The sequence below is a fragment of the Nanorana parkeri genome, unplaced genomic scaffold (genome assembly GCF_000935625.1).
Source record: "Nanorana parkeri isolate BGI_ZX_2015 unplaced genomic scaffold, ASM93562v1 scaffold453, whole genome shotgun sequence".
NCBI lineage: Eukaryota > Metazoa > Chordata > Amphibia > Anura > Dicroglossidae > Nanorana > Nanorana parkeri.
The window spans coordinates 497,293-521,959 of NW_017306721.1; the positions used below are offsets into that span (position 1 = coordinate 497,293).

General features: G+C 40.7%; 2 protein-coding genes across 2 annotated transcripts; both read left to right on the forward strand.

Moving 5' to 3' along the window:
• Positions 1-1,049: 1,049 nt before the first annotated feature.
• LOC108790164 (gamma-crystallin 1-like) lies at positions 1,050-8,412 on the forward strand. Its single transcript, XM_018560378.1, has 3 exons — positions 1,050-1,058; positions 6,233-6,475; positions 8,134-8,412. The coding sequence occupies exons 1-3, from the start codon at positions 1,050-1,052 to the stop codon at positions 8,410-8,412; spliced, it is 531 nt and encodes a 176-aa protein (XP_018415880.1).
• An 8,940-nt stretch (positions 8,413-17,352) lies between these two features.
• On the forward strand, positions 17,353-21,756 carry LOC108790167 (gamma-crystallin 1-like). Its single transcript, XM_018560379.1, has 3 exons — positions 17,353-17,361; positions 19,454-19,696; positions 21,481-21,756. The coding sequence occupies exons 1-3, from the start codon at positions 17,353-17,355 to the stop codon at positions 21,754-21,756; spliced, it is 528 nt and encodes a 175-aa protein (XP_018415881.1).
• Positions 21,757-24,667: the final 2,911 nt, after the last annotated feature.

The following is a 24,667-nucleotide window of genomic DNA, read 5'->3' on the forward strand; positions in this document are numbered from 1 at the left end:
TAATTTTACTTGTTTTATTGTTATGTATGTCCTTAGGGACAACACTATGCAGAGGAGCCTTGAAGTGGCAGCATGGTTTCCGCATAGATTTGCAAATATTTGCTACTAACACAGCTGTTTTTAAAGTGACACTAAACTCACACGTTAAACCTTAAAATGCATTCAAGCACCTGAACAAATGTATCTTATTTGTATATCACTCAGCTGTAGATACTCAAATCATCTCTGATTTGGTGCTGACGCTGTCCTTCCTTCTGGAGGGTGGATACTTTTATTCCCCATGGTCCCTGTGTGTGTGTTGTAAAGTAGCCACTAGGCTATTACTTTAATACAAATTATTTAACTATATGTGAGATTGTAGTCCATCACAGGAGCGAGCTTGGAACGGTGGCTACTTTACAACACATATAGGAAGGAAAGTGTCGGCACCAATTCAGAGATGATTTGAGGATCTACAGCTAAGTGTTACACAAATAGGTTACATTTTTGCTAATTGTTAAGGTACTTGAAAAAATGTTTTACGGTTTTACTCCTGAGTGTAGTGTCACTTTAATATAGTGTTTAAGGAGTGTTGGCAATTAGTTAGTCTCTAAAAAAAGGCAGTTATTCCCCAAAAATAGGCTCTATGTGGAAATTTGCACAGAGGATAGTGGACAAATGAGGGATAGATAGATAGATAGATAGATAGATAGATAGATAGATAGATAGATAGATAGATAGATAGATAGATAGATAGATAGATAATGTATCTCGGTTTAATGCCTACTGATGTGAACAACTAAAACATGCCTGCCAAACTTTACTTCCTGCTCTATTCTCTCAGAGTGCATAATGAAAGGTAGTAATAGCTATTCATGCAGCCACATGTGAAAACAATAGTTTTACTTGGTTTTCTATGTAGCAGCTCTTCACACACATGGACATGGCTAAACAGCACTAAGTTGACATAATCCATTCTAAACGCAAACATCAGCATTAGAGGATGTATTTAAGGGCTTTAGAATTGTCCATTTATACCACTGAACATTGGTGTTAAAATGTTTCCTACAATGGGCAAGGTAAGAGCATGTTTCTCTAAAATATACTGTATGTTATAATGAAGGTGCACTAAGGGATGCACCTTTGCAGCATGGGTGATGTTGAACAAACACATCATTAACTACAAGGACATAAAGTCATAAGTGAATGTTATTCATGCAGTTGGTGTGATACCTCTGGATTGTGTAAGTGTATCAGATACTGTAAGTCAGGGCTCAAAATTTCCACTCGCCCCCTCGCAATTGGCGAGCGAAAATTGCGTGGGGGCGAGTGGAAATTCACCGGGGGGGGGGGGGCGCCGCCGGCAGTATGAGTTCTTCAGCCATGTGCACTGTAAGTCCCTGTTATTTCTGCCTTAAACTGCTGACCTCTGCGCTGTGTGTTCTTGCTGACCGCTGCGCCGTGCGCTCTCGCTGGCCGATGCGCCGTGCGCTCTCGCTGGCCGATGCGCCGTGCGCTCTTGCTGACCGCTGCGCCGTGCGCTCTCGCTGACCTCTGTACATTTCTGCAGTGTGGGACCTTAAAGGAGGCTCAACTACGCTGCTGGAGGCTTCACCTTGTTACATAGAGGCAGCATTGATGACCCTCCCCCCAACACCCCCACCAGGAGAGGAAGAGAGCACCTGAATCAGATCAACTGTGCACTGTAAGTCCCTGTTTTTTCTGTGAAAAGGTGCCCATGCACCTGACGATTATCGTACGATAATCGCGTGTGATCCCGCAAAGTACGATAATCGGCAGGTGTATGGGCAGCGTGTGGCCGCATCTACTGTACGTTCACACGACATTCGTCTTCCAAGCTAGCTGGAAAACCTGCCAAAAACCTTACGATTTTTGGCGGGTTCGTGGCATGCTCAGAAGACGAAAGCAGCACGGGCTGCTGTGCGCAAGCGCACACTGCCCGCTCAGCATTACAATCATCAGCAAGCTTTCCCCTCAGCGGGGAGGGCTTGCAATGATCAAAAGTACGATCTGCCTGCCCAAGATGGGCAGATCGTACAAATTTTTAATTACCTTACAACCATCGCACAACGAAAGTCGTGCGATGGTTGTAAGGTGTATGGCCAGCTTAACACTGCTGACCTCTGCACTCCGAGTTACATTACTGACCTCTGTACTGCTGACCTTAGTACTGTGCATCACACCACTGGCCTCTGGACTCCGCATTGTTACTGATCTCTGTACTCTATGTCACACCACTGACCTGGCAGAGTTAAGTCCGGGGCAGGGTAGGGGTTAGGTGGGGCAACTGGTGACGAGTAACTTTTAAGGCCTGGCTAGTAGCTCAGGACTTGAAATTTTGAGCCCTGCTGTAAGTCATAGCACTGGTACAAAAGTTGGGGTGCCTCATAGACAGCCTAGACTGCAGGTTTGCTTTTTTTGCTTATGAAAGTAATTAATATTGTATAAACATTATAGTCATTGAAGTGTAGAAGACCAGACACATTTTAGAAATTGACAACTTGTTCAGGTTCTGTGTATAGCTCTGTCACCTATATTTTAATTAGAATTCAGTTGTGGGAATTAAAGAAGGTCTTGAGCAAAATGCTAACAGTAAGTTTAATAGGCCAGGGCAAAACCAGACAATATTAAAAGATGGCCCATAAAGTCTTAAGACATTGAGGCTGATTTACTAAGAAAGTTGAGAATTGCATCTTAATTCATACTTTGAATACCTAATCATGTGCAGATGTTTCACGCAATATTTTCAGTGAAGATTCTCAACTTCTTTACTAAATCAGCCTCTATATGTAAGAGAAAATGGAAAGAAAGACATGAAATATGATTGTGGCTATCTAGGTTATTTTTTGTTTAAAGCAATATTTAGCCCAAACCCTTTTTATATCAGGCTAAGAACTAAATTTTCACCCTATCCTGCATAACAGTTCATGTGGACAGTAGTGGTGGCCCCACAAAAAAGGGGGTACTCCTGACACATCTGGTGACACCACTGCTCAGCGTAAGCACTGCGGGTTGAGCACTTTAGTTACATCAGCACCATTCCTATTTTACTCTCTCTCATGACACCATTATATCTCCCTATATCATGTATATCCACTTTGTGACTGCAATTTGCCTATTTAAGGACTTGGGCATGATGTCCTATGCCAGGGCATATAAGGTGGTCATGAAAGGGTTATTAGTGATCTGCAGCATAAATCTCCTCCCAGTATCATGTGATCAAATCACATTGCAAACTTTCTCATCAATGGTCCCTCTTCCTGGATACAACATTTAAAATAGGAAGCAGTCTGCCGACATGACATGACCTAATGTAGAACACAATTTATTTTTATGTGGAAAGGAATTTAAACATGTAACAAGGCCTTTTGTACTGAACTATGACTTTAGTCTGTTCCCTTGACCTACATATTAAATACTGTTTGCCAGTTTTAATTTATACAGGAAAGTTTTGATTCCTCTGCAAGATAAAATTGGTTTCAGTTGAAATGAAAGCTTTGATCTGTGTTTTTCCATGCTACCACAATAGGAATCAAGAACTCTTTCAGACAGACAGTTCTTGCTGTTGTGCAATTAATCAGAAAATGTTAGCATAATTTTCATACAATTGGGCAATTATAACCAAACCAATAAGCCACTTTTAGGGCTTGTATATATAAACATTTGTGCATGTCAAAAATACTTTTCTACTCATACAAAGGAAATGCAAAAGCAGCTTGAAGCCGATTGAGGCAGTTTAGAAGGAGACCACATGCACCTGAGAAGGAAGCTAGAAGGATATCAGAGACATCTCCCACCAATCTCAAATGCAAGTTGAATGCCCCTGAAAATTTGATACATTTATCCACCTACACAAGTCCTTATAGTGGCAGAGAAATCCCCCAAATAATTTAAAACATAATAAATGGGGCAAAATAAAGAAATTATAACAAAAAATGTTAAAAATAGTTTTACATTTTTTTCAAGGGGGCAAACTAATGGGTGCAAGTAGCAAGCTTGATAATTGAAAAATCCTTTAGAAATAATAAATTTCCTTGTAACTTGCGCACCCCCATATACACAGTATATCCCAAAATATAATCAATAAAGTCTGCTGATTATAAGAATATCACAGTGGTTGGGCTTTTACGTAGCATAAAGTAAAGGTAAAGCTCAAAGTGAACATTTTCCTTCAAGTGAGCTTTATTCTCCTTTTAACACTCCATTGCAATGCATGCAGGAGGAAAAAAAATAGTCCAAATAGCTAAATTGTTAGCATAACGTCTGTGAAGGTTCTCATTCATCCAGGTATATCTGTAAAAAATAAGTCAAGGCAACTGGACTTGCTGTATTTTCTTGAAGACGTTTCACTGGTCATCCAACCAGCTTTCTGAATTGAGAAAACTGGTTGGATGACCAGTGAAACGTCGTCAAGAAAAATACAGCAATACCAGTTGCCTTGACATATTTTTTACAGATATGTTAGCATAACATTACAATAAGACCAAGCTAAGTTGATGAGGGCACACATTAGCACAATGGCAACTTTTTCACAGGTTTACAATCACTTAAACTCCATAAGCAATTGATGGTTTGCAGTGAATGCAAACGTCATTTCAATCATCCAATGTTATTGCTGTGACTTGGGGATTAATTTGGGAAGGGAATATTTTTATTTTACAGATAAATAATATATACAGATAATCTATACCTATTTTGGAATGCTATGGATTATGGCCAAAAGTATTAAAAAATATAGATGTGATGCTTTGTACTTATTGCCAGCATTATATACAGTATACAATTATTTACACATTGGCCATATACATTTACAATATTTACGATATAGGATTGTTATACATTTTGCAGGCCACTACTTTAGGTTCAGTTTTAATTTATATAAAAAGAGACCATACTGTTAAGTAATTTTTGCCACTAAAGGAGGTTTAGCTTTATAGTATAATTTGTTGTACTAAAGTAGGTTCCAAGCATGAATTGTAGTATCAGGATCAATAGATGCAATAAATAGTATACTTTTGTAACTGATATATACCCATGCTTGGGACTTTTCATATGCATCTTTTTACTTGGAATAGGAATTTATACACTGGATGGGTCCTGATTTTGTTTTCAATTATTATTGGCACTACACCTCTGAAACCTCTCCGCTCAAACCTCTGTAAATGTCTGCCAGGGGCCTATTTATTCAGCCATAGGTTTGTCATTATGTAAGTAAGCAAAGTATTATATATGTAGTTTATTTATAATAAACATAGCTTTCCTTGGGTGATATTGCTTGGCAAAAATTAATTTATTTTCTATGCAATTAATGGACAAAAATATAACAAAACTTAAAAATGTTTTTTTTTTACTTTGATCATTTTTAATCTATAATTTGCCCTTTTTAAAATTAAACTAAATCAGTGCAAAGTTGTTTACAAATGAAAAAAGGCATTACAAATTTTTAATTATGTGCTTCCTTTAATGTATCTTTAGGAAAGTAACAAAACATACATAAAACTAAATTTTTTTAAATATTAATGGCAAAAAAATAGAAATACGAAAATCAGCAGGTAAATAATAGTTAAAGGGAGAAAGGTAAAAAGGAGTTACTTAGGGCTGATTAGGGTGAACTACGAGTTAACAAGGGGTTAAATAGGAACACATTTTATTTACAAAAAAACTTTTTTCACTTGTCAGGTACTTTAACTGATATTATATGCAAATCAAACCTCACTGAAACAGTGTATATAAAAAGTAATATTGTTACTTTGTATTTCTCTATGCAGTGTCTGAACAGTATTAAAAAAACTATATCAGACAATCTGTTTTTTATAGACACAGCTATCACACCTAAGCCTCAGAGTTTAAGGCGTTTTTTATCAGTCTTCTTTTTTAAGTGTTTTTGAGCATTTTACAGGCATTTTACAGGCATTGAAGCATGTTAGTCAAGCATGTTTGTGCATTTTGTCATGCATTTTTCAGCTTGTGCTGTCCTCCATTTTGTTCTCCAGTGTTTTTTGTAAAGAAGAACACAAAACATGCAAAAATGCCTGTGTTGTGCATTTATGGGCATTTCCATTGAAGTTTATGGGGTCAAAAGTGCAGAAATCTGCAGAAAAGTAGCTCATGTACTTTTTCCAGTGACAGACGTTTAGCTGCAGGTGACAGGAAGCTCGGAAATTAACAGGTTAATAATTATTAATTATAAATGAACGTTGACTGTATTATTACCCTGTATTTCACTACACAGATACTCTTTTTTGAGGATGGAGACTTTCAGGGCAAATCTCATGAAGTTTACTCAGACTCCCGTGATCTTTCCTATTACTTCAGCCGTTGCAATTCCATAAGGATCCCTGTAGGAAACTGGATGTTATATGAATTTCCTAACTTCCAGGGAAACCAGTATTACCTTCGTAAAGGAGAATATGCTGATTTTAAACACTGGAAGGGATTTAATGACACTATCAGATCCTCTCAGCTAATTCCTGAGGTATGTTTTATACAAAGTTATAAGTAATTACCTAAATTTTACAGTTATATTGACACAAATGCTGGGAAATTGAAGTTTTGGGTGGACACTTGCTTGTTTAGCAGTCTGCCAAGACCTTATATTTTTAAAGAGTGTGACACATTGCAAAATGATTCTTGTTTGACTATACATCCGTGCATGGTAATTTAATTGTGTGAACACAACCATGCTAAACTGACAATAACGTGGATGTAATTTACAATGGATGATTAGTAAAGTGAAGCATGTTAAATAGCAAGGTCTGGCTATTTTGGAGTCTCCCCCCCATGTAAAATAATAATGTATAATAATGTAAAATGAATAAAAACAAGAAACACATTACCAGTTAAAAGAAAAGTTTAGTAACATTAGACTTGGGTTTCTGGATTTCTTCTAGGCAAGGGGGATGTTTCTGGGTCTTCTGGGGTGATCCTGGGTAAGCTGAGCACATTATTACAGGATTGGGTCCTCAGCTTTCCCTGGATCGTATCAGAAGACCCAATGACATCACCGTTGACAAGGTAAACAGACATTGGACAGATTTTACATTAAGTAACTTTTACTGGTAATTCCTGTTTGTGTTCTATTTTTATCCAGTGATTGTAGCAATCACTGGATATAGCAATAGCAAAATAGGTGCTTTCACAAAATCAGGTTTTATGAATACATAAGGAAGAATTCATTCTGATGAAAATCATATACAAAATTGTCTTTAAAGTATAAAAACATATGTGATATGTCTTTGCATAACCTTATTCTAGAAATGCTAGTTACATGTCTATTATACTGTTCCTTTGACTTCAGTTCTTTGAGTCAGTGGGGGTTCATTTACTAAAATTACCAACATTGTCCTAGAACATGTATGCAGGTCAGGATAGTAAGAATAAAGTAAAAGTCCTTTTTCTGGATTAGTGACTCAAAGTATTGAAGCAATAGGGTCAATTTGACGATCACATTGGCGCAGACGATTTACAGAAAAAAATCTGAAGACCTCCAGCTAACATGCATTCCAGCCTCTCCTCAAACACATACTTTGACACTTCCTGTTACTCCTCCTGCATCCAAAATATTCCCATTGAGCAGTAAGATTGCTGATCATGATGATGGGTAAATAGGAGCCTGCAGGTTACAGGGGGCTAGGCTAGCATAGGCCACTACAAGGAAGTGTTAGATGTTACAAGGCTATGGGGTTGAAGTCACCCAGGACAGTGAAGATTGTAAATTTAGGGATGTGCTCAGACTAGTAGTTATGCTGTAGTCTGTTCAGTAAAGTTAGGGTAATGGAGGTTTATATTAAAGAACACCTGTCATGAGAAAACCATGGAGGCTGTTATTGCTGATATCCTTCTGAAAATGGTACCTGGCTTCAATACTTTGGCCCAGAATGAATAAAGACATAAGGAATTATAACTGTTTTGTGACTTTCATATTGCTGCATACTTGTTTCAGGTCTGATGAAAGCCTTTATATTTATCTTATTACAACTATACTTTAAACCTGTTTTAGTTCAAATCTTTACATTAAGCATTGTAAATATATAACATCCATTTATAACTTTATAACTGGTAGACATATACTGTATCAATTATGATGTCCCCAAGCTGCATTATAATGTTATTTTTGTTTGTTTTTGCTATTAGCATCAGGGATCATTTAGGATCAGGATTTACGAAAGAGAAGATTTCCGGGGTCAGATGAGAGAGTTCACTGAAGACTGCCCTCATGTATTTGATGACTTCCAATATAATGATATATATTCTTGCAACGTGTTTGAGGGTTACTGGATTTTTTATGAAGAGCCAAACTACAGAGGACGTCAGTATTACCTGAGACCTGGAGAGTACAGGAGATATAACGACTGGGGAGCTGAAAATCCTAAAGTTGGTTCCTTCATATGTGTTAAACCATATTACCATTAAAATGCTCATACCAGTAAATAAATAATAAAATGTGTATTGCTGTGGTTATTCATTAATAATTAAATTAAATACAGCCTTTTCAGAATGGTCTATATAAAAGTAGATATAGAAAAACATGTAATTGCAAGATTCTGATCAAAAGTGGTTCAAGATGCCCACAAACAAGAGATGACAACCTGTAGGGAAAAAGTGAGTCGACAGGTTAGCAAACCTTTTTCAAATGTTAGTGAATGCCCCCAAGATATGTATCTCTCTAGTTAACTGCAGAATATTTTTCTTTTTTTTCGGAGGTGGGGGGTAGGTGGGATTTTAAAATATGCCCTTATATGACTCTAATGTGGACGTAAGTACATTAACAATATACATGCAAAAAAACTAGATGGTTTATATTTCCTCAATGTTTTAATACTTTGAAATCATAAATAGAAATTAACAATTTGAAGCATTATTATTGTATTAAGTTATTGGTATGATAGCTCCATTGTTGTAAACCTGCTGTCATTAGTTATCAGTAGGGATGTCCCGATACCGATACTGGTACCGGTATCGGGGCCGATACAGGGCATTTTCAGGAGTACTTGTACTCCTGAAAATGCCCCGATGCATAGAGCAGATACCGACCCTCTCCATTTTTTTCAAGAGCTCCGGCCAAAATGCACTCATCAGCCGACGTACACAGCAGTTTTCACTCTCAATGAAAGAAGAGAATGTCCGTTCAGTGTGCTCACGGGGAGGAGAGGAGAGAAGCTGTAAATCTTGCCTTCACAGTCACACATAATGGACTTTGCCTTCTTTCATTGAGAGGGAAAACTTCTGTGTACTCTGGTGGGGGCATTATTAAACAAATAAGGTGCACAGACAATAGCCAGCCTGCTATTGGAAATTTTAAATTGCAATAGCCAATAGCAAGTTGGCTATTGTACCCACCCATTGCCTGCTGTCAATCAGCAGGGAGGACCTGATAGAGAACTTTGTCTTCAGTTACCTTCTTTGCTGAATGACAGCAGGCAGTGGGCGGGTACAATAGCCAGCCTGCTATTGGCTATTGCAATTTAAAATATCCAATAGCAGACTGGCTATTGCTCCCAGCCACTGCCTGCTGTATTTACATTCAGTGAATCCAGTGAAGTGGAAAGGTGACGCAAGAGGTCTAAAAGACCCCTAATGTCACCTTAAAGAGAACCTGTCACCTCCAATGCACGCAGCCCTGGTGAGAAACTGCCCTAAAATCATTAGTCTATTGTTTTAGAAAAAATGTCACATGGCCCTTTAAGAAAAAGTATCAGTAATTGGTATCGGCAAGTGAGGGACAGTACTTGTACTTGGTCTTGAAAAAGTGGTATCGGGACATCCCTAGTTATCAGTGATCAGTACATGATCACTGCATGCAACACCTGGCTGCACTCAATTATTTTCGGACTTGCATGGGCAACAAGAAAACAGAAAATGTAATCAGTCGGGAGTGCCTAATAAATGTAGACTAAGAAGCCCATGTTGCTGCCCTGCAGATTTGATCCGATGAAACTCCCTCTGCTGCTGCCCACGGGGACATAGCCCTGATGCCTTCCAGTGAAGATATACCAGTCATCCGATAGGCGCTGATGATAGTGAATACAATCTACCTGCTCAAAGTAGCTTTAGCTTCTGCAAGCCCTTGCCTTGCTCCCGCAGGGATAACAATCAAACTTCTACACTTCCTTCACTCCTTACAGCATTCCACATAGATTTTCAGACATCTGACTAGGTCTAAAATTCTGTCCTTTCCCTGTGAGTTGAGAGCGGGCAAAACGATATCCTGATTTATATGAAAGCTGGCCTGAACTTTCAGTAAGAATTAGGGCTGGTACTGATAAAAAAAAAATTGTGTTCGATAATCGAAATTTTTTTTAATCGACTCATTTTTATTAATTATAACGCACATACAGATCCAACTGCATACAGCACAGCAATGAAGTAATAAAATTAACTAGGATCACACTAATCCAGCATGTTATTAATCTCACGTGCCCCACTCAATATGGCCGCCGCTTGAGTGGGACAACTCAGAATAATAATGTGCTGGATTAGTGTGATCCTAGTTCATTTTATTATTTCATTGCTGTGCTGTATGGTATGTGTATAGGCCAATGCCTTGGCTGGCGCTCGTGCAGAACAAGTTTCTTGGGCAAACCTCTTAGTTGTAACGAAACCGGAAGTCAGGCGGTCACAGAACTCGATAAGTTCTCAGTGTCGACAGATCACCGGCCCAAGTGGCTCCGTCGGTGATCTCTCCCGGTGCCAGCTACTAAGCTATTATGCTGTTCAAGTTTTACCTTTTCATCTACTTCTTTGAGGTTATGTCCCCATGTTTGTATTGAAAATACAACCCTTGTGAAGCAAATTCGCACCCGTAGATTAGGTGGTTATTTTGTTGCAATTCACGGTAATGTATTACAGAGGGGCTCAGGTGCGGTTTGAGCCCAAGGGGTAGGAGTCCGGTGACGTCACGGACATCGACGTCACCGGACTCCTCCCCCTTCCCTTCATTAGTCGACAGAGCCACTTGGGGAAGGGGGGAGGAGTCCGGTGTCGTCGATGTCCATGACGTCACCGAATCTCCGATGGGACTCCCAGAAGCCGGTGAAGAGGTGAGTGTTTTCATTACTGATCAAAATAATTTTTATCGATCAAAAATGTTAACGATTAATCGGGTAATTAATCGTTAATTTCCGCAGCCCTAGTAAGAATCCCTGGATAGTTCTCCGAATTACTCTATCTTCATGGAAGATGAGAAAAGGTTGTTCACAACCGCAAGCTTGGAGCTCTGACACTCTCCTACCTGATGCAAAGGGCACAAAGGTGACTGTCTTGTAAGATAGTAGCTGTGTGAAAACAGATTCTAATGGTTCAAAGGGAGGTCCCAAGAGAGTTTTCAAAACGAGAGGAAGATCCCAGGAGGGGTAGAGAGGCCTATTAGGAGGATTAACCTTACCTACTGCCTTCAGAAATCTTGAAATGTTCTGATTCTGGGTCCATCTGATACCGGGGACTGCTGATTTAGCCAATACGTGTACTTTGAGGGAGCTGGGTCTTAATTTTTTGTCCAGACCCATTTGGAGGAACTCCAGGATTGCCCTAGCAGAAGGTTGAAAAGGGTCAACATGGTTGTCCCTTGGCCCATGTGGAAAAATATTCCACATCCTATCCCACACATCCCATAAAAGTGGATCCTTTCTCAGATTTTAAGAGTGTGTCAATGACAGCTTGGAAAATCCCAACCTCTTTAACCTTTCCCTCTCAACAGCCATGCCTCCAGATGAAGGTGCTCAGGATCCGGATGTAGGACTGGTCCTTGAGACAGAAGGTCCACTGTTACTGGGATCCTTAATGGATTCTGAATGCTCAGAGACATCAGGAGAGAAAACCATGGCCTTCTCGGGCAATAGGGGAGGATGGCAATAATCGTCACCTTCTCCCTCTGTATTCTTTGAAGCACCGACATGATCATGGTAAAGGGGGGGAAGACATATGCTAGAGTGCAGTCCTATGGATATGATAGAATACCCTGGCCTTCTGCCATCTGGTCGATTCTTTTCGGCAGGAACCTGCTAGCCTGGCAATTTTTGTAGGACGCCATTAGGTCCATCAGTGGCTTGCCCCATATCGATGTTAGCCTGTTAAAGATCCATTAAGAAAGAAAACATTTGTTTGGGTCTACTTGATTCCTGCTCAAATAGTCTGCTACTTGATTCTCCAGGCCTGGTAAGTAACTCCTTGCTACGAATCCTTGTGCCTCCTTGGTGGTTTATATATACCACCACTGTAGCATTGTCTACCATAATCCTGACCCAGTTGAATTGTATTTGGTTCTCGAAGAAGAAAAGCGCCTGAAATACTGCCTTCAGTTCCAGCAGATTGGATGATTTGTTCCTCCACTTCTTTGCCCATAACCCCTGCATATACAAGGTAATGGTAATCCATGGAATATTCCCTAATGGGAACCCTTTGAGCAGGTTTCTGTCTTGGGACCACCATTTCAGGGATCCTTTGACTTTGTGAGATATCCTGATCCACTGTTTCTTGTTCTGTACTGCCTGAGAAAGGAATTCTGGGCAATTTTCATATTCCATTGGGCCCACTGAGAAAGGCCTATGGTTGAGGGCATGGAGGCCAGCAGGCTCATGAAGGATTCAACTGTGACTTGCATACTTGCCTGGATTGCATTTGCTTTCTGCTTTATTTTGTGAGCACAATCATTGGATAGTTGAGCTATCCCTAGACTTGTGTTGCATTTCATCTCCTCAGTTAGAGTTAGGTTGCTCTTCTCAATATTCAACAACCATCCATATCTCTTCAGGGTGCTCATGTGAATTTCCCTGCTAAAGATAGCCTCTTCTTTTGAGTCCGCCAGAATTAAAACATCGTCCAAATAATGGAAAATGTCACGCCTTGTTTTTTGTATTTCCACTATAATGGTGATAAGTATTTTTGAAAAAGTCCTGGCAGTGGTGCTGAGACTGAACGGCATTGCTCTGAACTGAAAGTGCCTGTGGCCAAAACAGAACCTGAGAGATTTCTGATGATCTTGAGCAATGGGGACATGGAAGTATCCTTTAGATCTATGGACGCCATCCACATACCTTGATGCACTACTTTTAATATAGTTTGAAGGGACTCCATCTTGAACTTCTTGATTCTTATGAATCTGTTGAGTTGGTGAAGGTTCAGAACTGGTCTCCAACCACCCTGTGATTTGGGGGTCAGCAATAAATGGGAATAAAACCTCTGGAATTGTTGTTTCTCAGGTACTGCACAAATGGCTCCTTGGGAAGGAAGGGAGCACACATAGTCCAAAATAGCTTGTTTCTTCAATAAATACTTTGGAAGCTTGGTTACTATAATTCTGCATCTTGGGGGGAAAGACCAGAATTCCAGCTTGTATCCTTTGATGGCTATCTTCAGTTCCCAAGCATCTGTTATTGATTCTGCCCAGAGACTTGAGAATAGTTGCAATCTTGCACCAACTCTCATGTCCCTGAGATGGGCAACTTCACAACGTATGCTCTGACTTGAGTGATCCTGTATTTCTGCCTCTTCCATTCCTGGAAGGGCCAAATCATCCTCTCCATGGCAGCGAGCGAGAAGACTCCCTCCCTGGTTTGTAGGACCTGGAGTCATGAAAAGTGATGTCGTTTAGACAAGGTCTTATATCCCTATTGCTTCTCCTGTTTTTCCTATCCTGTGGTAGCATGGCTTTCTTGCTATCAATAGATTTTTTGATATATCAATCCAGTTCCAGGCCAAACAGCATATCCCCTTGGAATGCAAAGGGAACACAGGCTTTTCGATGAAGGGTCAGTATCCCACGGTCTGAGCCACAGCACTCTGCGGGCCACTACCAAAGACACCATACCTCTGGCTAATGATTGAATCCGATCACTTGAGGCTTCTGTAGAGAATTCTGCTGCCAGTTTAAAGTTCTGTATTTTGTCCAGGAGTCTGTGTCTGCTCACTCCTCTCTTTATATCCTCTTCCAGATCTTGAACCCATATCTTGGATGTTCTAGATACTGAAGATAGGGCCACTGCAGGATGAAGGCCAATCCCCAAATCAGTATAGGCCTTAAATAAATTGTGTTCCATTTTACGATTCATCGCATCTTTGAGGAAACCTGCGCCATTGACTGGAAAAGTTGTGTGTTTTACCAATCTGACCACTGCCGCATCTACTTTAGGAGCTGTGTCCCAAGTACTGGAATCTGTGAAACTAATATGGTAGAAATGGGAGAATGCTCCTTTCAATCCTATCCTTCTTTCCGACTCATCCCATTCATCTTTAATTTGCTTTTTGGGGATCTTGCTCACTGGGAAGGATAGTCTATTTCTTCTTCGTCCTGCAAATGTTTGCGTAAAGGGGACAGTATCTCCATCTGTTCCTTCATGCTTAAGGTTTTGCGTACCATTGTAATAAGTGTATCCACTTTCTTGGGTTCCAGAGAATGAGTAGTTGGTGAATCATCTCTGTCCAAAGACAAGGAGTATTCTCCTTCTGAAATTGACATCTCTTCCTCTGTCTCCACTGAAGAATCAAATGTGAACTTGCTGTTCTCTGCCTTTTATGGGAAAGACCTGCCTGTCTTACTCCCTACCCAAATGCCTGTTGAATGAGATCCAGGATGTCTGTCGATGATTAATAATGGGTCGAACACCCTTGTGTTTTGGTTCAAATTCGAACCTTCGAACATGGGAAAAGTTTGAATTTAAACTCAAACTCAATGTAAGTCTATGTGGGTAGAACTTTGCATTGAAGTCAATGGCACCGCAGCCATGCCCCTCGTCCACAGTGCGAACGCAGGCACATTAGTAAACTAAAAGGAACAGAGCGCCACCTCCGTATGTAAAATAGTTTATTAAAATAAATAAAACAAGGGATATATGTACTCACAAGCAGATGTTTTCATCACACTTTAACAACAAAAAAGAGGCCACACTGTCTGTTAACCCAACATGGTATCGCCCTGACTATGTACCACGGCTGCCTCCGGTCACATCACCGTCCACCAAAGATTGATGCATTTCAGGGGCAAGCCCCCTTCATCAGAATCATTGCTTGCGTTCCCTGAGAGTAGGGTATAAGACTGGAAACCGACCAATCCCATTAATGCCTGCGTTCCGGTCCAGTGCGGACTATTTTCGCACATTGCACTGGACCGGAATGCAGGCACTAATGTTCCAGGTGCGGGCGATCGCACTGTGGGTGGGGGGCATGGCTGCGGTGCCATTGACTTCAATACAACCCCACACCCCCTCCCACCCCTGAATGCAGGTATTTGGCCGGCTTGCATTCCAGTACATTCTAGAGGCACCAGCGTCCTGTCCTCCCGCGGTGCACCGTGGGAGCATAGCCGTAGCTTGCTCCATTTGCGCTTGAGGCAAGAAATAAAAAATAAAATAAAAGCCTCCTGATATCTCCCTTTTAAAATAGAAAAAGTAATTGAGGACACAAAGTCCTCGATCTCTTTTTCTGCAGCCTCTGTTCTAAATGAATCAAAAGCACAGAGGCTTCCCATTCATTCAGAAAATATTTTCTATCATCCAGTTTCTGAATGGGGAGGAGCCTCTGTACAGAGTGCTACTCCCCATTGAGAAAGTCATGAATGAACAGGAAGTGATGTAAAGCACTTCCTGTTCATTCATAACTGGGGACACATAGTACTATGTGTCCCCAGTTATTTACAAACACTGGAGTGATAAGCTGATCGCTCCAGTGTTTGTCCTGCACAGGGGATTGGTACATATCACTGATCTGTACCGATCCTCAGCCGCTCAGCCACGCACACAGGGGGGCTTAGCCTGCAACTTCTCCTCTGGATACCCGCTGCTCTCCCCGGCAGTGGCAGCAGGGATCCAAGGAGAAGTGAAAGAAGCACTTCAGCCGCGGGGGGAGTGGTGGAAGTAGCCGCTGTCACAGCAGCATGGCCCAGCGGTAAGGAGAAAGAGAGCTTCCGGCTGTCAGATCCTGGCCGAGCGGCTCTCTTTCCTCACCACCCGGCCATGCGCTTCCTTCACATCTCCTCGGATCCCCACTGCATACAGATGGGTTAGAGCAGTGGGGATCCAGAGGAGAAGCCCCACGGCAGGAGGACAGGACATTGCGATCTACCAGTGTTCACTTTGAGATCGACTGGTAGATCGCGATCAACCTAATTGGCACCCCTGACTTAAAGGGTAACAATAAAAATGAAAAATTCCTTTAAATATTGTGCCGGGGGTCCCCTTAAACTGCCTCCAAAGGGCTTTTCTGAGGCATTATCCTGCAGAAGGAACCACTCAGGACATAAACTCTAGAGTAATTAACCATATACTTTACTTTATATAGTACAACATTTTGGCACCAAAATATGACTCCGGGTGACGTTACGGGTCAAGCAAGGTCAGACGCACTGATTGTTATTTGATTGTAGTTTCTCCACACATCCTGTCATGCCCTTACAACGCTAAGCTGCTGGCACATATAGAGAAGGAGAATCTCGGCGAGGGACCAGCATACACGGATGGAACGCAACTCTTCCAATCGGTAAGTAAAAATTCCCACACGGAGCTTACCTCAAAGTTGTGAGGGCTGACTTACAAGGAACTCTTGCAGCCCTAAAATCAAGCACCATGGGCATTTTTCAGGCATACAATTATGTCTTAATTCCCAAGGGGACACCCTTGCTCGGGGCCAAGTCTAGAGGACTTCTCAGTGGAGAGAGGCTAAACTCCCCTGGGGCAAAAACAAATTAAATAAAATTAAAACTTAAGAATGAAGAAAAATGTATTACACTCTGTTATAGGGAGGGCAGGAACAAAAAAGACAGGGGAACTTAGTAGATGGAGGGGCTTATATATGATAAGGGTAATAGATCTTTAATTTAACACTTTTTGTTCCTGTCCTCTAGGGGTAGTAGGAACTAAACCCTTTTTTCAGCGCTGCCATGGATATGGACAGGAAAGAAGTGTTTTCAAATCAGTTTAATTTTTTACATGTAACAACTTCATTTGGCATGTTAGCTTGGCAACAGGGTCACTTTAAAATAACTGCATAATTCACAAAATGATGTATTTATCCGGAATTTCCTAATAACTACCATATCTGTAATGTATTTTATTGACATTTATATGCAAATATACCTAAAAAAATAATTTTACAAAGGACAAATTCAGGTTTTGTGTTGCATTCTTTTTATACTCTTTTTTTTTCACATGGAATTCTTAGTAAGCAATTAGAGACAATGACCTTGTAAGCACAGAACAGTCTAAACCACAATGAATGAAAGAGCCATACATTTACCTTACTAAACACAAAAACAGTTGACATCTAACATTCAATGCATTCAAGCATTAGCAATGGAAGGTGTATATAAGGACAGACAAACTTTGCACCAGGCAGCCTCAAGATTTTACACCACCATCAACAAAAATGGGAAAGGTAATAAGGATAAGTTATTTTTTTTAAAATAATAACAATGTACAAATATATTTAGAATGAGTTTAATTTGTGTGATACATATAAATCTAGGTTCTAGGATCGGTGTAAAAGAGGTTGAGAAATGAATATGTACATAAGCGGTATGTGTATAGTATTCTAAATAAATTAGTGGCAGTGAGAAATAATGGAGTGCAATTCAGTATAATAACCTTTGCAACAGTGTTCTGGCATTGTTGTCATAGGTAGTGTAGTAGCAAATTCATGTAAACTTTGGGGAAGTTTCTTTGCTTGTATTGACCTAAGGCAGCACATTGAAATATTACTTGCTAAGATGCTGCCAGCAGCACAACATCAATGGTTGCTATGTGATGTCAGATGCACAGCATCCTTGGTTGCTATGTTGTTGGCCACACAGCACCATAGCAACCAATAAAACTGTGCAGCCGACAGCATTATAGCAACCAAGCATTCTGTCTTAGCAACCAAGAATGCTGTGCAACCGTCAGCTTCATAGCAGCTAAGGACACCATGCAGTGGACAATGAACTTGGTTGCTATAAAGCTATCAGCTGCACAGGGGGGTGAAAATTCACTTGAAGTCAGAGTGTCCAAAGTATGGACACTCCAGCCTCAGTGCTGCCCCCCACCATTCCAAGAATGTAACTGTAATGCGAATAGGAAAGGTGTGCGAGCAAGGCATCACTATTGAGAGTTTAAACATCCAATCTTCCTAGTGTGCCTTTTAATTTCTCCGTGTGATACCAGGTGGAGTGACTGAACAATTCTATCAGTTCTTTTAATTGTTGGTTGGAGAGTTTCAAAATTAGGTATTTTGACCATGTTTTGATAAATTGTAGCCATTAGGTAAGCTGAATGTTGTGCTGCATCCAGTTGTCAAGAGATTAATATCTTAAATAGTCAGATTTTGAGTCCATTAAGGTTGGTTGGGTTGGAACAAAGACAGACATGAAAGATTAACTTCTTGGCACTACGAACGCATAAATGTTCCTATTTCATAAGAGATGATCTTTGTATATATTTCTGGGCTGAGGGGTAATGAAAAAAGCAAGTAAAAGGTCTAGAGGAAGCGGGCAGCTTCCTTATCACACAGCCCGCCGCCTCTCCCAGCCTGCGAAGAGGAGGAGGAGAGGTGAGATGACTGCTTTTATCTTCTGTATGTGTCCAAGTTCTTTGACATGTTTTGTAGTCCTCTATAACTGATGGAATTATTCTGCATTTCTGTAAAGAGTAATGCTGGGAGTTGTAGTCCCCTATAGCAGTTACTATTCTGCGTTTCTCTAGAGAGTATTGCTGGAAGTTGTAGTCCCTTATAGCCGTTACCATTCTGCATCTCTGTAGAGAGTAATGCTGGAAAATGTAGTCCCCCTATAGCTGTTACCATTCTGCGTTTCTGTACAGAGTAATGTTGGAAGTTGTAGTCCCCTATAGACTTTACCATTCTGCGTTTCTGCAGAGAGTATTGCTGGGAGTTTTAGTCCCCTATAGCCGTTACCATTTTGCATTTATTTAGAGAGTATTGCTGAGAGGTGTAGTTCTCTATATCCGTTACCAATCTGCATTTCTTTAAAGAGTATTGCTGGGAGTTGTAGTTCTCTATATCCATTTCCAGTCTGCACTTTTGTAGAGAGTATTGCTGTGAGTTGTAGTCCCCTATAGCCATTACCATTCTGCATTTCTTTAGAGAGTATTGCTGGGAGTTGTTATTCTCTATATCTGTTACCATTCTGCATTTCTGTATAAAATATTGCTGGGAATTGTAGTCCTCTATACAGAAATGCAGAATGGTAATGGCTATAGGTGGGCAGGGCAGGCATTGTAAGACCCGGGGGGGGGGGGGTATTTTGCACCAGGGCCCATTGTTCTATAGGTCTGCCACTGATCAGTGCCCATGTAGACTTATCTACCTACAGCTGATGATACTGAATTGCTTAGTCCATTCCATAATGGTGGAATGCCACATTGAAGCAGTTGGGCTCTAGTGGGTGATTATTGGTACAAACAATGTGTTAATTAATTAATGGTACATGAAACTATTATCAAGTACAGTTCACAGTATGACATTTTTTTTACAGATTACATTTTACGAGGACAAAAATTTCCAGGGCCGCTCCTATGAATGCAGCTCTGACTGTCCTGATATGACCTCTTTTTTCGGTCGCTGTAACTCCATTAGAGTTGACAATGGAAACTGGATCCTCTATGAAAATCCCAACTACAGGGGAAACCAATATTACCTAAGGCGAGGAGAGTATCCAGACTTTCAACAATGGATGGGGTTCAATGATTCTATCAGGTCATGTCGCCTGACTCCTCAAGTGAGTAACTGCACATAAATTTTAAGTTCTTGAAGTTCATACTATTCATAACAATTGGTTAATATGCACATTTAAAGAAAGCATACAGGAAATCTGAGACAATTTAAGCAAGTACAATGTATCAGGGGAATGTTTTACTGTAGGTCCTTCAATATGATGTATCTGTTTATGTGTATTAGATGTGCAAGCTGCAGAAAAATTTGGTTCAGTTCAGATATTTTGTTATTTTGGGATTGGGATACGAAAAATTAAATTCGGCTCTGGTTTCGGATTCAGACGAAATCCGAATTTTCATTAGTTTCGGATGAGTTTATGAATATTGGTTGCTAATACCACAGAAAAACCATATACAGATATTAATACTAAAGCTGAATCTCCTAGACCCGAATGGCATTCGGGTTCCAAATTTCCGAATTGCATTTAGGAGCTCCAGAATGCCATTCGAGTCTGGGAGCCATATATATATATAAAGCTAAGGCTTCCAGCAAATTCGGATTCTGAATGCCATTTGGGTCTGGGAGCCTCAGCTTTAGTATCATATGTTTATACTGTATATGGCTCCCATGTTACCGTAACGAAAATTTTGTTCAGACCTATTTGAATGCATTAAACCAAAAAACACATCTGATTGGCCAGAAAAGTCACATATCTGATTCAGTTTCATTTTTAAATGAAATTCGGACAGGATCTGAAATTTGGAAACAGAAATTCGGATGCATTGGGATTCGGAAATTCGGATCCAAATGTCAGAATTTCCGAAAATTTGTATGAATTTTGACTCGGAGCGAATCAAATTCAATCGCAGATGTCTATTGTGTATGCAGTGTTCCACCACAGACCTTGGTCTAGATAAAGATTGGGTGAATTCCCATTGATTATTATTAACAACAGCAGGATCAGTTTTCCAATGGTATAACACATTTGAAGACCTGATAACATTTTTCATGGATCTATGGGTCACTGTCCTAATGAGTAACTTTAGGATGCAGAGAAGAAAGAATGCGACTAGAAATTCATGCAGAAATGTAACACACTACTTAAGAGCCCTAATAGATTAAAAAAAGCTACATGTGCCACTACTGTATAACCCTAACCCTAAATTGTTGTGCAGCTCTAGCTCACGATTTAGCACCTAGGCTGATAACATGTAAAAGGGCAGAGTCTTGACCAAATGTGTTTATTTTACACTTTCACTTTATCGCCTGCACTCATTTGCAAATATCTTCCGTGTCCTACTTACCTGTAAACTTGTCTCTACATGTAAATTCCCTTGTTTGTTGTCAGCTTAATTTGGGTTCTTTGATGTCTACTGTACTTGTGTGTGTATATAAGAATGACTTTCCGAACATTTGAAAGCACTACTGAATAAGAAAAGTGTTTTCCAAAGCTTTCACCTTAAAATATATTAATTTGACCAACACAAGGTATTACCTACATTTATATTTTGCCAATGTGAGCATCTATAGGTCTTCAAATATAAATTCTGCTATACTCATTACAGTGCTATACAAGTTGTCCTAGAAATGTGTAACTGGCAAGCATATAACCTGATAAACCATGATAGGGAATGTATTGATCAATGCCTTTACCTGGAGTTTAATGGCCAGTTCTAACATGGCTCTGCAATCTTGACTCTTGAACGTAGATTTAATAAACTTTTTGCAAACTAGTGTTGGAAGAGACTGGTTTCTGAGTGGCATGATTCAGCTATGACTCTGTAAGTAATTACAGAATCTCTACTTTAGTTTGTGAACATGCCTCCTAACATCTTTTTTTTTTAAAAGCACCGTGGCCCATTCAGAATGAAGATCTATGAGAAGGAAGAATTCAGAGGTCAGATGATGGAGTTCACTGAAGACTGTCAAAATGTCTATGAGCAGTTCCGATACCATGACATCCACTCCTGCCATGTGTTTGATGGTCATTGGGTATTCTATGAAGAACCCAACTACAGAGGACGTCAATATTACCTGAGACCTGCAGAATACAGGAGATATACTGACTGGGGTGCTTCAAATTCCAGAGTTGGCTCCTTCAAAAGAGTCCAATATATTCAGTAAATATGAAAAATAACATCACATTTGATTTTCAAAAATAAAACCTAAACTTTAATGCCTGATGTATGTGTTTTACGCTCTAAATTGCATTATGCAATTACCTCTTAAAGTTAGTGATTGGTAAATCTGCCTGGGTTCGATTCACCAAGGTTTCAGTGAATCTGCTTTAAAGTTGGGTTAACCCAAACCTTGCAGCAAATACCATTGAATTTGGGGGACACATCCTGCTGTTAACGACCATTTTTTTTTCGATAAACTATTGTCAACAAAAGGGAATGGGGAATTGGGCACTGCTGTGGGGGACAGCACAGCAGAGAGAATGTCCTTTTATTGTGACTGTGAAGGTAACATACCGTATTTGCTGGCGTATAAGACTACTTTTTATACTTAAAAACATCTTATACGCGGGGTATATAATGTATACCTTTAGTCCGTTTGGGCCAAGCTGGCCCAACTGGCCCAAAATGAACATCCCTAATCTGTCAGCCCGCTGGATGTGCGGTAATACTGTATGTACGGTAGCTTCGGCTGCATACAGTATACTGCACTGAGCTAATCACGGAGAGCGATGTACCCAACCTCTGCCAATCCAAGCAGGCTTTGTATTCATTAATAGAATACATTGCTCGCCGTGATTGGCTCAGCGCGGTATACTGTATGTAGCCAAAGCTACCGTACATACAGTATTACCGCACATCCATCCATTATGTTTTTAAATGGAGTTGCCTCGGAAGTGGGGTAGTCTTATATGATGAGTAAAGACCAAAACCTATGTTTTAAGTGGAAAATTAGGGGGTCGTCTTATACACCCAGTCGCCTTATATGCCGGCAAATATGGGTAGACAAAACAATAATCCTTTGTGATGCCCGTGTGGTGTTACGGAATAGTATGATTTCATGTACAGCATTAGCGACACTATATCGTGACATAACATATTTTGGATGTGTAGAAAATACATTGTATAGTTTGGGAACTTTTATTTGCAGTACCATACTGCATTCTCTTAAAAGTTAAAAAAATGTCAATACAAAGTGCACAAAAGCACTTCAAAACTACAACACATCTTGGAATCCACACTTGTGCCCAAAATAATCAAAATATAGACTTAAGATATTGTTTGGTGGAAATTGACCAGTGATGGAACAGTATGAGAGCTAAGAAAGAGAGACAAGGAAGGTTTTATACTGAAAAAAACATTAGAGCGTGTTACTGTAGCTGAGAGGCAATAGCCAAAAGTATTTTACAGTGGCTGGACAGTATATAAGCATCTTGGTAGGGCCACAATATAAAAGGGACAGACAAGGCAGGTTTTATTTTGATAGAAATAATTTCTCAGCACCAGGATAGGTCTGCAAACTCAAAGGTGCAACTCTGAGGCATAACACAGGATTTACCCTGCAGTCAGCACTAGAAATTTTGCAGCTGCAGTCGAGCTGTGGAAAAACGGTGTGACACCTTTGCAGTGCCAGAGCACTGGAATAGGCCACAAACCTTTTCCTACAGCAGAGGACCCCATCTCCGCAGTGTCATTGAAGACAACAGTGTCCCATAACACCTGGGGTTTGGGTGTGGTTAAATGCAGTTACGTGCCGTGCCTTCTGTGCTGGATAAGGGAACACCCAACCCGCCGAAGCCATGCCTCGTCCCACTGAAGCTCCACTCCTGTCTTACTGAAGCCCCGCCCCAGCTCGGTAACCAAGCTGTGTGAGGAGAAGGAAGGGAGGAGACATGGAGGTGCCTCCCTGTCGCTCAGTTGCGTCACTCGTCACTGGTAAGGCATTGAGATCGATGTCTTCACTTGTTTTTTTTTTTCTTGTTTTTTATTAGACAGCTTGGACCAATGGCGCTTTGCCATTGGTCCAAGCCATCCACAGAGCTCACACCTCTAACATAGAGTAGAGGCTGTGACAGCTATTGCCTCACCAAGTTAGGTTATACAAGCAGTGGGGAAGCCCTGCTGTGTAACCTATCTGTCAAAAGCCGGATGCATCGCTGCCTGTAAATAACCCACCTTCTCCTCATGTTTCTCTTTAGCTTCCTGCTGCCTTTGCTTCACAGGGATGGAAGAAGTAGGAAAATGTTCCTGCTGGCTCTGAAATAGCAACAAGTCCCCTAGGTTCTATATCCTGCTTCTGTGTCTCCAGTGCCCCTTCTATCAGACCACAGTGCGTGCTTTAGGAGGAAGAGGGATTGGATCACTAATCTCTACCTCACAGTAGCTCACCATTTTGGTTGCCTTTTCAAAAGGTGCCAAAATGCTGCATGTGTCCTGAATGATGGGCCATTAACATAGTAAAAAGAACTCCACCTACATAGAGCATGTCCCCATACCATGATTTCACAGATACTTATCGATGGCAGACTGCTGCTAGCCCCATGGCATCATTTAACCTGGGATGCGCGTGCTCTGCGTTGCTTAGAGGGGACTGCGGGTTCCAAAGAGTTGGAAGATGTGGCCAGTGAGGAGGAAGGGGTACAGGTTACTATCACAATTGGACAAGACACGTGGCAGTACCATCAACTCCAATGTTGTGCTCAATTATGCAGCTGCTATAAGATTGACCCAGTGTACAGGGAAGGATATGTAGTGTCCCTGCCCATACTTACCGGACTACGTGTTCATGGTTATGTGTACCTTGCTGCTGACAGTGTGGTATGGAGACACAAACATATTAGATTACACATGCTGTTTGAGGGAAAATATGTTCTTCTGAACAAAATAATGGCAGCTGGGTACCTGCCACTGCGGTGTAGCATAGGCTATACATTTGCAAAAGGAGGCTGATTCCACAAGCTGCAATCAGAGCAGGTAGACCCCAGCAAAAAAAATCATTTCGGCTAGTTTTCGGATTTTCAGTTTTTTGGGATTCAGGTTCGAATTCAATTTGTTTGGTTATTCCGAGGAAGGCGGAT

Bases quoted from the DNA above. Each gene is read 5' to 3' on its own strand.
- LOC108790164 (XM_018560378.1), top strand. The intron at 6,476-8,133 runs GTATGTTTTATA...TTTTGCTATTAG, and splicing joins CCTCTCAGCTAATTCCTGAG to CATCAGGGATCATTTAGGAT.
- LOC108790167 (XM_018560379.1), top strand. The intron at 19,697-21,480 runs GTGAGTAACTGC...TTTTTTTAAAAG, and splicing joins CATGTCGCCTGACTCCTCAA to CACCGTGGCCCATTCAGAAT.